This window comes from Macrobrachium rosenbergii, chromosome 45, assembly GCF_040412425.1.
Source record: "Macrobrachium rosenbergii isolate ZJJX-2024 chromosome 45, ASM4041242v1, whole genome shotgun sequence".
NCBI lineage: Eukaryota > Metazoa > Arthropoda > Malacostraca > Decapoda > Palaemonidae > Macrobrachium > Macrobrachium rosenbergii.
This window is the reverse complement of record NC_089785.1, coordinates 20,426,605-20,442,584: the sequence shown is the minus strand read 5'-3', so window position 1 is coordinate 20,442,584 and position 15,980 is coordinate 20,426,605. Positions and strand designations below refer to the sequence as shown.

The 15,980-nt window shown below is 36.9% G+C and overlaps 1 protein-coding gene across 1 annotated transcript; it reads left to right on the top strand.

Annotated features, from left to right (window-relative positions):
- The first annotated feature begins 3,695 nt into the window (after nt 1-3,695).
- LOC136829756 (leucine carboxyl methyltransferase 1) lies at nt 3,696-14,970 on the top strand. The gene is made up of 5 exons (XM_067088619.1): nt 3,696-4,040; nt 8,072-8,255; nt 8,885-9,126; nt 9,405-9,514; nt 14,679-14,970. Exons 1-5 carry the CDS (start codon nt 3,840-3,842, stop codon nt 14,872-14,874), a joined length of 933 nt encoding a protein of 310 aa, XP_066944720.1. The 5' UTR covers nt 3,696-3,839; the 3' UTR covers nt 14,875-14,970.
- Nucleotides 14,971-15,980: the final 1,010 nt, after the last annotated feature.

Here is a 15,980-nt window from a genome sequence, read left to right as displayed (position 1 = left end):
GTACATTATTAACTGCTTTGATCAACGTAGGCACAATATGGAACCACCTGGTTCTCTGTGGAAACGATAAAACTCTCCCAATGCATTCTCGACCCATTTTCTATGCAAGCCTGAAATTACGCGTCTCGCCCTCATTACACAGTCCATACGCGTATTTGACAGCCTTGGAGATCATTACAGGTCCTTGTCACCTGTCCAAGTTGACACCAAAGCAGTCACTTTCTCCCTCTCTCTCTTGCCTTCTGCACCACAGTCGTTAACATCCTCCACATTGCATCTGTATCATTCTATCATAAGTGTTTTCATTCTTTAATATCATTCTCTAATAATACGTTTTTTCATTCTATCAAAAGTTTTTATCATTCTATCAAAGTTTTTGCATTCTATCATAAGCTTTTATCATTCAATCATAACAGTTTTTATCATTCTATCAAAATTTTTATAATTCTATCATAGGGTTTTTCATTCTATCATAAGTTTTTATCATTCTGTCATAAGTTTTTAGCATCCTGTCGTAAGTTTTTTTCACTCTATCATAAGTTTTTCCTTTCATCATAAGTGCTTATCATGCTATCATAAGTTTTTCCCAGCTGCATCTATACTATGAACAGCTTTTTCCTTTGCCTCAAAAAATTTGAAGCTTGACTGTCTTATTATAAACACTCGCTCCTCCACGTTCCTCTTCGTTTGCACCGTGATGGTGAACAGTCTGTCAGACACCAACTGTTCACCGTCACGGGGTGATCAAGTACTGTCACGTCACTGTAATTCCCTATCATCTCCACCATTTTTTCACCTTTGAAAGACAATACTTCTTCCTCTCAATCATTCCCCTGGAATCTCTCCATCATCCAAACATACCTTACTAACACTGTCACCAAGATACCGCAGTATCTCGGGTATTGTCCCATCAACAGTCACTGTCACATTTTCAAATTTTACGCAAACTTCCTCCACTGCTGTGAAGTTCAGATCTGCCCTTCTACTGTTTTCTGTGTTCAGCAACTAAAAAAAAACTCGTTCCTCTGCGACAGAGGACAGTACTCCATTGAAACATCATCCCTGCGTTTGGTTGTTCAAATAAGATTCACTTGCACATTAACTTTCGTGTCCTCATTTACCCCTATCCAGTGCATTGTATTTTCATACTTTAACTACTTCTTTGACTTTATATTTTAGCCATATCCTGCCTTATCAGCTCCTCTTGTCTTTTATTACCTTGTCGCTCCTCTAAAATGACTACAGAGGATAATGGTCGGATTTTGTTTGAGATTAACGTATACAAGTATCAATACTGGGTTTGAATCAAGTGTATACAGGAAGACCATTCATATCGATTTTTTGCTTATGTGCATTTTTATACTATCCACAGCAATGCAGTTGAGAAGTCGGCATTCACAACAATGTTTTAACAAGCATTAAATGTGTTTAGCCTTGTATTGCCATTATACTGATAGTAATTCAGATTTAATTATGAAATATATATATATATATATATATATATATATATATATATATATATATATATATATATATATATATATATATATATATATATATATATATATATATATATATATATATATAACTGAATCACGAAGATATGGAATGTGATGAATGTATAAATAAAGGCAAATTCCATGAAGGAAACGTGAAACAACGGAGTGGTTGCCTAGGCCTTTCGACACATGGTCCTTTACTGCTAGTCAAGGACCGTGTGTCGAAAGGCCTAACAACCACTCCGTTGTTTTTATCGTGGCATTTATATATATATATATATATATATATATATATATATATATATATATATATATATATGTTACCTGAGCAGATGTTTAAAAATGTAAAAAACAGAGTAATAAGAAAATATTTTTGCTATACCTGTGAAGCATTTTGTGCTTAGTAATTTATCAAGTTATATCCAACTGCAGTGTCAATTGGTGTTTGGCTGGCTGAGGAATTAGACTGACTGATTTACCTGTTATTGAACTGCTGTCACAACACTCATGGACATCGATGCAAAAAATGCACTATTTGCTAATGCAGTCTGTTATAAAGACGTATCTGAAAAACATACATGTATATGAATGCAAGACACATTTAAATTATACAGTAAGATGTGAAAATAGAATACTAACAATGATACAAAATAAATCAGCAGACTTAAAAAAAATTGCGACTGAGCTGAAGACAATATCCTCTTGATATCTCTGGATAGACGAAAATGACCTTCCTCACCTCGACACTTAAAGAGAGGGAACGTATTTTAATATTTCCCTAGACTGGGATTCTCAACCAGCATTGCCTGATGGTGAAGTGAACTAAGCGACCAAAACAGAACATTACTATATCTCTACAGAAGATTTGATTTCGTAGCTTCCAACAAACTTTTTATATAAAACAGACTGACTTTCCAAAAGGAGTTGCAAAGTCTCGTCCACTTTCTTAATGGTTGGGCACTCTGTTGAAAGACCTGCTCTTCACCCAGTCCTCTACTCTTTGGTCGTTCATTGCATCTGCAGGCGCCTGTGCCCAGCAAAGACTGATTTCCACACCACAGTGCAGTCTTGACTAAAAATAACCAGTCTGAAATCTGCGTCATCAGTAGATTTAATGAGAGAGAGAGAGAGAGAGAGAGAGAGAGAGAGAGAGAGAGAGAGAGAGAGAGAGAGAGAGAGAGAGAGAGAGAGAGAGAGGACAATGCGAAACTAAGTCGTTCGTTCTTTTTCAGTGGCCACTTCTTACATGAAAGCACAGGTCTCCTGGACTGCTCTGGGAGCAAGAACTTTTGATGACATAAGGCACGCTTTCTTTGATGGAATTACTGGCTATAATCCAATTATAGCCGTAGATTCATTTGTGGATTAGTTCCATACCTTTGGGGCGAGGAATTTTGTTTTACACACACACACACACACACACACACACACACACACACACACATACATATATATATATATATATATATATATATATATATATATATATATATATATATATATATATATATATATATATATATATACAATATCGACTGATTACTCTATTTTCACAAATTCTTGGTTTTATTTAGTTCCTCCTTGATGATGATAACACAACACTTACGAAATTTTTTATCAGACTGGTTCCACAGTCATATCATACGTAAAACATTCTTATTAAAAACAAAAGGTTTAAAATAAACATACACACTAATGTAATGGTAGCAGCTTTTCCCGATGAATCCTGAAAAGGTTGTAATCACGATATTCTTGAATAATATACCAGTATAGTCTGCAATAGATCAACTGCTAAACTTCCAAGATTCCTGGGTTCGGTCACTATGATAATCGGTTGTCACCAGAATCCATCTAATCTCGTTATGGTATTGACCCACTTATTGTTGAAATTAGGCCATCCAGGGTCACTGGGGCGTCAAAATTCGTAATAGTTCACGAAGAAGAGGAAGAATGTGACCTGGGAGACGTTTCGTGTAGAAGGGACGACACCTGTCTCTCGGTTGCAAATACTTGTCCGATTTTAGTAGCAAAAATCAATATTAGTGAGAATGATGGATAAATGACGTCGAAACGGAACAGATATACTTTATGTTGTACTTAAATTTATAAATCATTGCGATAATTCAGTTATATGCAAGAAATGAGACGCTCAATTCCATAAGATTGCGTCATATATTAAATCGAAGTCAAGATTCTTTGGCGAGACCGAACGGGCGCAGTCGAGAGACGAGCTTTCGCTCCGAAGAGAACGCCCCCGAGGCTGTTTGTTTACATCCGTCGCAGAGCTGTCAGTGATGACCTGAGCCATATCTCCTGTCGCAGGAATTCGCACTGGGAGCGATGTGGGCCAACGACGAAGCTGTCATCGCCACGAACGATGACGCGAGCTCTTGCAAGAGGTGCGCCGTGGCTTTGGGCTACTGGCCCGACAGATTCATCTCGTACTTCGTCAGGTCGACAGAGCGCAAGGCACCCGAGATAAATCGAGGTTACTTCGCCAGGACGGTGGCGATCAAGATTCTCGTCGATAAATTCGTCGAGGTTGGTCGATTCTTTTTTTTTTTTTTTTTGTGATTTTGACCTCGTTGTCTGCCCTTTGAATTGCATTCAGTTAGTGTTGGCTTGATTCGGGTTGCCGTGGGCGTAGTTCGCAACAGCACTTAGATTCGGCGTAGGGGAACACCGTATATAGTTTAATGGGTAATTTAGCGGTATCTGATTACTATATAAATTTCTCGTATTATTTCGGTAAAATTTTCCTATTATGTCACCTGTAATGCATCGTACACGCCCTTTTCTATATTGTTCGGTGAAAAAACGCCTTTTTTGAAACAATATCTCCTTGTAGAGTTCTTCCTTACCACAGTCCATTAAACCGAAGTCACTTTGCAGGACCAGGTCACTTGTACGCCTATGTCACATGCACATAATTGTAATGACATGCAGAGAATCAGTTACAGAGCCTAGCATAGCCTAGCCCATTCCAGATTAGCCTACTTGCTAGGTTCTCACTTTTATAACTCCCTAAACTAAAATTTTCTGTTCTTACATTAAAGTATATTATCTTCAAAATTGGGACACTCACTTTCCTTATTGTCAATCCTACTTTGTATTGTTTTGTTTCAAAATGACACAATTCAAGACATCAATATTCATATCCATGATCAGTATTCTCAGGTGCTTTTACTTCAACATCCAAAGCTTTGCAACTTCTCAAATGTATCTTTTGTCCATATTCCGTCTTTACCTGACAAAACCCCAAGTAGTTTTTTTTGTTTCATGGTTGCCAGTGCAACAACCACAAACTGTTCATTGTTTTTGAACTTTCCGATTGCAAAAGCAGGTTAGCACATGATATTTTTCTTGTCAGTTGTATGACCAGTAATAACCTAACCTAAGAATCTTTGCTTAACAGGGGCCTTCACATCCTAGACCTCCCAATGCTTACCAGGACCTTCAGTCCCACTAATCAAACTTTGGGGTATAGGCTAAGCCTAATTGATGACACAAAGCAGTTCTTTAGTGTAAATGTAAAAATGTGTAAACCAACCTGAAGTGGCAGCAGATATCCAGCATTCTGGGTTATGCCTATTTTGAATTACAGTATTTTTCTGCTTTTAGGCTAATAAATTCTACATTTTTTTTCTTTTTAGGAAAATAAGTATAGTCTTTCCCTCTTAAAATAAGCTAGCCTACTTTGGTTTTAGTGTATCAAGTATCCAGTTGGACTTTGTTCTGCTTACTGTCAAATCATTATATGGACTTTAGCTTAGATATCTATTATTTTATATGACGGGTGTTCGTAACCATTTAACTCGTTGATGGATTATTTTGTCTCAATTCAGTAGTTAGAATTATAAGTTAGAAACACCTGGACTCATCAGCATCATACAAGTATACCTTAGTTTAACCAGACCACTGAGCTGATTAACAGCTCTCCTAGGGCTGGCCTGATGGATTAGATTTATTTTACATGGCTAAGAACCAATTGGTTACCTAGCAACGGGACCTACAGCTTATTGTGGAATCCGAACCACATTATAATGAGAAATGAATTTCTATCACCAGAAATAAATTTCTCTAATTCTTTATTGGCCGGTCGGAGAATTAAAGGCAGGCCCAGCAGAGTGCTAGCCGAGAATGATACCAACCTGCCCAGTGAGGAACTATTAGCATCATACTTGATAGTGATGACCTATTGCTCTTTGTTTATACAGTAGCAACACTTGGCTTTCTAGTTAGTTTTTATTCCATTATGTTTAGGTTGCTTTTAATGAAATACCCTTGATTGATACTAGACAACAAAAGTGGACTTAGGTAAGATTCTCAACATGGTTTATGGTTTGTACTTATAAACATGGAAAGAAATAAAAAAAATAAAGAGATGTTAACATACAATGCAAATAAAGTTGGTTTTGGTTATCTTTTACTCAGTTTTTTCAGTAGACAATTGAATAAACTCATGAAAATTTATAGTATATTTCCTCAGCTTTACAATGCAGATGAGCTAATCCAGAATAGGTTATAAAAGCTATCTCTGTATTATTTTTTTAAATTCTCAAAAATATAAAACAAACGTCGCACTGTCACAAAAAATGATCTCCAAAGGGGAGGCTCTGTAGGACCTTCAAATTTGCCCTTTTGCTTTGGAAAGAGAAGTAGCTTGGAAAAGCTATTTCCCTTTATATATACTGTATTTGTATAGTAGTGATCATTTCTTAAAGGGTTTGATTACTGTTATGGAAAACTGTATTTGTTGGAAGCCACCCAGTCAAGTTTGTAGCAGCATTGTGGGACAAATGACAGTACAGGTGCTCATTTATTTATGATTTCTTGAGGTTATGGTGGAATGATAGTGAGATGCATTCTGTAGGCATTGTAAATTTTTATTTATTCCTTCACTTGGAACATGAGGTATAATACTGACTCCTAATATTGGCTGATGGCATCCAGCCACAAGAGTGTGGAATAAAAGTTATTTAACATTCAATTATGTAATAGGCTTTGTTGTAGATCATTTTTTCCAAGCTGTGTGCTATGGTATAGGTCTGAGCTGAGCACATTTACAGTAGCATAACTTAGGTTAACAAAAATCCTTGGCTAGCCTATACTGAATAACGATTCTTTTAGTATTCAATAAATTCCTGTAAAACTGGATACTTTATTATGAAATGGGCTTTGTATTAGGTGATTTTGCTCATCTAGGCTACAGTAAGTGTTCTGAGAATGTTTAATGGAGGCTTGTCTAGGCTAGTTTATGACATTCAGTGGATGCTGTATTCATTATTGACTTAAGACTTTTTCAACTTACATTTGGTTTCTTGAAATGTGACTCCATCCTAGGTAGAGGTGCATTCTGAAACTTAGACACTTGCAGAGAATGGGGAAGAGGAAGTGAATGATTTTTAGAGCACCATATTAAGAATAATGTAATGGATGGGAGTATGTTTTTTTAATATGGAAAGAGTCTGTAGAGAATGCTGTGCGTGTGAACTTGGTGACCTAGTAAAGCAGCCTTCAGTGTCAAGTTTCATGAGATCTCAGGAGCTGGAAAGGGCAGAACATGGAGTGCTGCAGCTTGTGGGGAGGATAATGACTAGTTGTGTGCATAAACTCAGTGTTGAAGCCATATGATGTTTGTACTATAGAGATTAGCACATTGCGGCCTGAGAGTTGCCAGAGTGCATGAGTCTGTTTTGCAGTAAGGAGGCCAACACAGTAACTGACAGAACAACATTTGTTAAGCGTAAAGTTAAACCTGATTTTATTTCACCACAGTAATTATTTTCCGCATGCCATGCTACAGGGCAAATGGAGTGACCAGAGGGTTTTGAATTCAGAGTTCTTAGTTTGGAGAAATAGGGTGACAATGCAAAAGTATTATTTTGATAGCATAAAATGAGAAAAACTCATGCTTTGTGTAGTGGTTTGTGTGGGAAGTGTTGCTGCCCATTGAAAGTGGGAGTAGCCTAACCCCCCAAGAGGGGGTTGTATTTTAACCTCACTTCTAAAGATGTAATTTCTGTAGCTTATTCTATACTAAGGGAGGGAAAGGCTAATTGAACAATACCTTGTATAGTAATACTTTGCCAGTTATTTTGAGAAAAACACTGGTTGTCAATATCATTGGCTGGGCTTAAATAAAATTCTGTATACAATGGAATTATTTTTTCCATGGAGGGGATGTCATCTTAATAGTAGTGGTGGACATTGCATCCTGTATACTGTACGTGGCTGAGTTAATGGAGGAAAGTGGCAGGTATCCACTTGCTCACTTATAAGACAAATAGTGATGAAAGGAAAATGTGGAACAGCGCTAGCTGCTTGTTTTATATTTTATTACTTTTTGTAAGTCATAAAATGTTTAAACACTCAATTTTCAGAACTATATAGTTTGGAATAATGATCATTTTCTTCTTGCCACAGACATAATTATTTTGTTTGGAGAAAGAGGAAGGAAATGTCTTTCAGAATGCAAGTCACAAAGTATTGTTTATGATCAGACTGGTGCTAATAAATATGTTTTTAATATTATACGAAAGGCATATTGAAACATTTCTTCTGATTTTTAGGTTACTGGTGGGAACTGTCAGATTGTCAATATTGGAGCAGGTTTTGACACCCTGTATTGGAGGCTGAATGAAGAAGGAAAGTCTGTAAAAGGCTTTGTAGAGTTGGACTTCCCAGGTGTGACTTCCAGAAAGTGTCATTACATTCAACGAACAAAGCCTCTCCTTCAGGCTGTAAGCGATGAAGGTACAGTATATACAATTGTATCCTTTCTTGTCATCTTGGATTCCAAATAACTCTCATCTAAAGGTTCATGTAATACTGATAGTTAATCAAAGATTTATCACCGCAGGAACATTTGTTTATGTAGGAAGTGATAAGGGAAATTGTTTGCGTAATATTTCAAGACAGTAGAATTTACAATGGAGACCCCCCTTAATTAATTAATTTCTTTGGGTAGTAGACAGTGTCTGCTATCAGATAACTTTGGTATGGGTGCTTTGACTTTTGATACATTGTCAAGAAATATATCCCCCCCCACCCCCCGCTGAGCTGGAGTAAAAGCCTTCCTCTTCCCAGTGTGTCGTAATGCAAACAGTGACCAGTTTTTTATTTCTTCTGTAAAAGTCAGCAGCAGTTGCTTGGTTTGCTGACTGTTTTCTTCCCACAACTGCTAATATTAGAATGATTTTCCTTCTTATGTTTTTATTGACTTTTACAGTCAGTAATCTTTCAAGCTGTGGGTCTGTTTTTAGATGAAGCTGTGGGTTACCAGTGAAATCAGTTTTTGCATTGCTAACCTCTGGTCACCCCATGTTTATGTTACACTGTGGTTCATGTAATACATATTCACAAATGTTTTTGTTATTTTCCAGATTATGATGTCAAATTGAATAGGAACAACCTTCATGGTCACACCTACAAGCTAACTGGAGTTGATTTGAGGAATCTGACCGAAGTGGAAGCAAAGATCAAGGAATCTGATCTGGATTATTCAATACCAACCCTGTTTTTGGCAGAATGTGTCTTGGTGTACATGACGATGCCCAAATCATCCCAGTTGCTCAAGTGGATAGCTGAGAAATTCAAATCTGCTTTCTTTGTCAACTATGAAATGGTGGGTTATATAATATTAATACACACTGCAGTATCAGGATTCTGCCCTTCCTAATTATCAAAATGCATGGCACTATTTGTAAAAATATATACATACAGTATAGCTAAAACAGATTTTTTTTTTTTTTTTTAGAATTTAGTTGATCAGATTAATTAAAAGCAAGCTAATCCTTGATGGTTAAAAGTGTTTTTCATAAGAAACTGTATAAGATAAAATTGCATGCCTGATGATTAATTCCCCGATAAAAATTTTCACCGCATGAGAATGCTCTTTTGCAGGTAAATTTGGACGATAGATTTGGTGAAGTTATGCTAAGCAACCTGCGCACCAGGGGATGCGATTTGGCTGGTGCGGAAGCATGCCACAGTACAGAGACGCAGAGGAAGAGGTCTGTCTGTTTACTCTTTGATGGGACTTCCTTCTGCTCTCGGAGTGATGTCTACTTTTTCCTGTGTTTGTTCAGAATATTTGATTAAACTTAACTGTACAGTTCTAGAAGTGAAATGTAAATAGTGGCTTGATAATGATATTTTTCCCCTTGGTTAAATGATCTATCATTCTAGAATTCTTATGCTGACCCAGCAAATGCTTCAAGTTTCAGAATTTGCTCTTAAGCTATGAGCTACTTGCTTCTTTTTGTCTTCTTAATTGGTAATTATTATTGTCTCACTGTATAATACCAGAGTTTTCCAGCCTTAAAAATAAATCCATTCCACGCTAATCTGAATATGTTCTTTAATTGGTGTAAGGGAGTAAGTTATAAATACTTGAGTATTTATTAAAAATGCCTGGAAGATTGTTTTCTCAGATGATGTTAAAAGTGTAACTCTGATTGAATTTTTTGCAGGTAAAGTATTTAATGTACATTTTTATTCATGAACATATCATTGCATGTACAGTTCATATATTTAAACTTTTATGTATTGTCTTGAAATACGGGATGTAAATGAATGGAGTAATTAGGGGCATATTCATGAAACCAATATTGGTTTCTAAGAAGCAGGATTACTAACCAGCTTTCAAAACTGCTGTCTAGTGGTACACTATTTCAATTCAGATTCCTAAACCCCAGCAACATTGGCATGGTCTTTGGGTGGCTTTGTTAACTGTGAATATTATTGATCTAAGAAGACTTAATTTTAATTGGCTGAGATCAAATAAGGTACAAAAGTATTATAAATAACATAGCTTATCGTATGAGTTTGGTTTTGTTTGTTGATGAACACGAGCAGTAGTGTTTTAATGTGGATTTCTAACACTAACAGGTTTTTGTATTGGTTTGGCCTTTTTGCTATGAGGAATGGTTTTAATGGGTGGTCCTGATATCAGGATAAAAACTTAGGAAGGAGTTGGAGTGGTTGCCAGTTTTACTTGAAATACGAAGACCCCCAAGTAACTGGTTAAGGTATGAAATTTAGGCAGTCAAGATAAACAAGGGGGGATTTTTGGCCATTCAGCACTTACGACAGTGAAAAAGAGAGAGTTGGGATGACTGGGCAACAAAATAAAGACCAAGATATTAAGGGAAATGAAGTACCTGGATCAAATGACAGTTACAGTTGTTGGATAACAAGGTTGAAGAAAGGAAGCAGGAATGGAGGTATAAAGAACAAGGCTTAAAAGTGGATGTAGCTAGGGCCGAAAGGACGTTGCAAACACCCTTTAGTGATTACCTGCAGTGTATCATGTGAGGTGCACAGACTATGTTTGGCCCCACTGATGGTGACTGTGTAAGAGAGAAATCACACTGAAGCTAACAAAAAATGTTGCATGACTTCCTACTGTAGCACTGGGATTCAGTTAAACATGCCGTAAAAATGATGGTTTCAGTGCCAGCAACTTTCACTTAGGGAATGTTGAAATTTTGTCAGTAGCTTATTAAAAAATACAGGACTCTGAGTGGCAGGAGTATCGCCAAGAGACCACACTGCTGGTATTGTTATGAATGAGATAGCAAGACAGTTTCTGATAGCACTAGTCAAAATGGAGAGCTTAAGCATGTAGGAGTGGTAAAGAAGCCGCACCTTTGCTGTTATGCAGATGGGGGTCTTCGTAACTGTACACGAATTCTACAGGCTCATTAACCCTTTTGCTTGACTCCTATGACAATTACGTTTGTAGGCAGTGGCAGTGACTCGAGCAGTAACCGTAAAAATGTTCATACCTTTATTTGTTCAAAGATGCGTATCTCCGACAGTTTTCAAGGTAGACTGCTCTCTTTTTTTTTTTTTTACATTTGGATGTGTCATCAGTAAGCGAAGGACTTACATTTGGATGACGTTCACATATGTCATTGTAAGCGAAGAACTTAAATTTGGATGACGTTCATATACGTCATCAGTAAGCGAAAGGTTTAAGACCTTGGGAGGTATCAAATATGGATGTCAGATTCATTAAAAATGTATCATTGACACCCTGTGGGATGAAGCAGTGTTTTTTAACTGTATGTTTCTTAGGTGTGACCAGACTGTATTGAAACTGATATCGAAACGGAACCATTTTAGAGCATTGGCTTAAATAGCAGATGTTGGACATTATTTTGAGAGGGGCATGTTAGCTACAACCTGGTGAAATAAGTGTTCAAGATCAACACAAATGCTGTCACTTAGGAGACAGAGCTTCCTGAGGGTTGGTTTGTAATAGCTATTTGGTTATACTGCTTCTGGTGTGTGTGTGCACAGGTTTTGCTGTCTAACATGCCCCTCCACCTCCCCGCCTACTCTTCTCTTCACCAGCTGCACTGTGCCCTCTATTCCCTATTGAACATTGCCTTCTTTCCCAATCCATTTACTTTTTTGTGGTGATAAAATTCACATTTCACAGACATGGAGTAGCACTGGCACATTTCTCGCTATATTCTCTTAGGAATGCAACTGTCGTTCCTTCTTTCAAGGTGGCCCATTCGGCATAGTCTTTTCTTTCTTACATGTGTAAATGTAAGAAATTTGCCTTATTCAGAGCCTTCACATTTGTTAACCTGTGATGGTAGTGTATCCCAAAGGTCTTTCTTGACTAATGGCTGTGAAAATTATATCATCTCTTGAGCTAGTGGGCATAGATGTGCCATCCCTGTGCATCATAAAGAGTACAGAATAATGCACAAACTTTATACACATTCACCTATCATTCTTTCGAACCAAACACACTTTTACATGGAACCAGAACTTGCACCACCTTACCAGTTCAGGTTGCAATGATTTATAAAATCAGCTACAAAACAAGCTGTGGAAAGTTTAGACATTTTTTCAAGGGAACGAATAAAGAACTACATACCTCCCTACCTAAAGTATCTTTTTATTCAATCCTGACCTCGTGACACGTAACATTAGTGAGGTCTTAAACTTGGTTGTTGATGCATATATATCCCCTTTTCTGCTAAAACTTATCTTTACATCTAACCTTGGGTTTCATTCTTCTGATGTTCAACAATCTTGTTGAGAGAGTGATCACATAAGTTATTCCTAGCCTCTACCCCTACCGCTACTTGCGCTTTTTATATATAAGCAGATTGTACACTTAGAAGTTTCTTATCTTAAGAGGACATCTGGTATCCTAATCGTGTCCTTCACAGAAAAATATTTCTGGTTCTTTGCTAATAAAATTCTCAACAGTTCTTGAAAATTCAACTCTTCTGTATCTTTGGTTCTCACCTTTCAGCCAACTCTTCACTAAAGTTTCAGTACCTTTCTTCCTTCTACTGTCCCCATCTTTTAATCTTTGTCCCCTCCAATATTCCTTGATCATAAGTCTAATAATTTTGCATCCTTGAAGACTGACAAGGCCACTGGCTGGCCTGGATCATATCCCCTAGTGGCTTGTGAACAAACTGGTGTCTGTGCTTTGCTGTCGTTTTCTTTTGATTGGAAAGTTCCACATTTTTTTTAAAACACACTGGTTCAGCTGAGCCAGAAGAGAAGTGACTAATGTAATCATTCCCACTAGGATTCTGCTTTCATTCAAGTATTTAAAACTGCACTTGGCTTTGCTGAAGACAGTCCTCATCCCACTGATTTTTTTTTCATTTTCTCTGCAGGAATAATGTGAATTTTTTGTTGCTCTTCAAATATCGAAAGCTTTAGACTGCTCTGTTACTCACTTTTGTTGCATATGGCATTATATCTTATTGTGGACAGCACATCTTTTCTCTTCATCTCTATCTGTGTTCCTTAGGGATATGTTTTCTTCCTCTGTTAATAACCTTTTCCAGGCTACTGCTTCTATTCTTTGCTTTACCAATCTCGGTATTTCTCTCTATGTTTGTTGTTGCATTTGATCTCTATTTCTTCTTCCTGTCAGATGTGACACTGACAGCATATTGTATATAAATAGGGATCATACATTTCATTGAGGTTGACTGTCTTCACAGCTTGTTTGTATTCTTACTTGTTAGTTCTTTTCTCTGTCCTGATGATCACAGCTCTGTGATGATCCTGTCCATCCTTTTTTGAAATATTGTCCTCTTATCTGGGTTGCTTTATGTTTTGCCTTCCTTCACAACAAGATTGACTGAGAAGCAATTCTTCTGGTGAAGGACCTTGCCAATACCTTTTTCTTTGAGTCCAGTTTCCCTCTGCTGCAAGGCGGCTTCTCTCAAGTTACTATTTTTGGCAGCTGTACCACTGAGCTTAAAGAGAGAGAGTTCTTCTCATCTCTAGCAGCCTCAGAATACCCATAGGGCCAGTGAGTTTTTTTTTTTTATTTATTCTGTAGCAATCAGTAATCCCGTGATTGCAGGGCTCAGTGAATTTCTTTCTCTTTACTGACAAGCTTTGGTGCTTCTCCATTTTCCCTGACTTTTAACTTCCATCCTTCAAGGGACAGTTCTCTTTCTTACTTTGAAGCTGAGTGCCACTTTTTTGCTTACCACTTTTATCTTGTTTTCTTCTGGCTTGGGCTAGGGAAGTATGTTACGTTTCTTGCCATTTCTAAAAGAAAAAAAAATGTACATTCTATTTCAAGGTGTTGGGAAGAATCAACATGACAAATTTTTTGTTTACACTTTTGGTAATGCAGTTTTTGCTACAAAAAGAGCTATGGCACTGTGAGTAAGTTAAGTTTGAAAACCATAGTGTAATTTTTATCAGACTTGAGGTATTCCAGACTTTGTGTCTTGAATGTGAATGTAATGATTTAGAAATGGTGTAGGTATGTTAATTGTATCTTTCAAAATCCAAGAAATGAATATGCATCTACTTTCTCTTAGGCTTGGAGCTCCTTGGTGTATTAATGAAAGATTTTGTAAATGAGAATACAATTCATTTTAAAATTACCTTTTAGGGAAGGCCTCTTTGGGTCTTAATGTAAAGGGTATATGGCTCAATGATGGACAACATTTTCAAATATTCATAGGGCTCTTGTTAAAAGACAATACCTTTACATTGAATTTACATTATTGTACCTATATCTCTTAGGGGAAAGAAGAAAAAATATTTCTTTGAGTGCATTTATGAAAACTCTTCATATTAGATTGGAAATTTTTTGGGGGAAAAGTATTACAGAAGATAAAAAATGAATAGCTTTCATATCTGAACCATCCACTTTCTCCCCGTCAGGTTTCTCGACATGGGATGGGCAGGGGCCGATTCCTGTGACATGGTCGGGATCTGGTCACGTCTGCCTCCCGAAGAGGTTGCCCGGGTCGTACAGCTGGAGCTTCTGGACGAGCAAGAACTTCTGCATCAGCTCTTCCGTCACTATGCGATCACCACTGCTTGGACTGACCACCGCTGGTCTGACATTCAGCTGTAATGTCTTGCAAAAGTAACTTTAAAGAGCTTGGCATATATTATACATAAATATATATATATATAAACAACTGTGAAAAGGAATAAAATTATATGAACTTGATTTGTTTTTGTCACAGTTGAAATTGAATACGGTTTGGATCTTTAGTAAGTATATTCTGAGATGTTGTTATCTGCCATTGTGAGATGCTTTTCAGTTTTTGAAATCCCAGGCCACTGGTCTAAGAGGGAGACACGAAATGATTGTTAATTGCAGCTATATTCAAGGTAATTATGAGATTTTTTGTGATTAATGTTTACTTAAGAAGTATAAATGACTTCAGGACACCTTGTAAGTTGAAGGCACTATTCTTCTTGTGATTGAAAATTATTCATTGAACTTTAGGACAATGGGAAAAACAGTGAGTGATGGACAAAGGTGACATCACGGTGAGTATTAAAATAGAGTACTACAGTGATTTACATTATAGTGATTTAAAAGTGAAGCAGATCTTGGTCACTGCTGGAATGCTGACTGTTCTGAATAGGTGATCTTTTAAGCTTGTACAGTACTATTCTCATATGGCCAAAAGCTAAAGTTCTTTATTTTTCCGGTTGTTTTATTAGAAAATCACTGCTTTTTAGCAGGGTTATATACATTGTTTCATGTCCACACTAATCTGTGTAAAAGCATTATTTCCAGAATGTGTGTGGAAACAAATATCACAAGTATCAGGGTAGCAAATAGACAAGGTGATAACATTGAATGGAAAGTTCAATAATGCTTCCAAAATGATATTGTCAATGGCATATATCTATACAGAAGACCACTCTCAGCAATCATAAGACCTCTACGTAAGCAAAACTGTAACAGTCGAGTTTTTATTGGAGAGCATTTGCACACTGTATGTAGAAGACATCCTTGTAATGTTACAAAGGCCTGAAATGTAATATTTTTCAATAATGTGATCATGGTTATTGTTCTTCCTCTCTCTTTGACTAAACTTTTCAGAATGTGCATTGGATAGCAGAACATTCAGCCATTACCATGTGGATTTACATTTGTCACCTCCGATCAGAGGGTTCCATTTCAGTATAAAGGAAGAAAGTTTTCATTCAGTTCTAAGACTA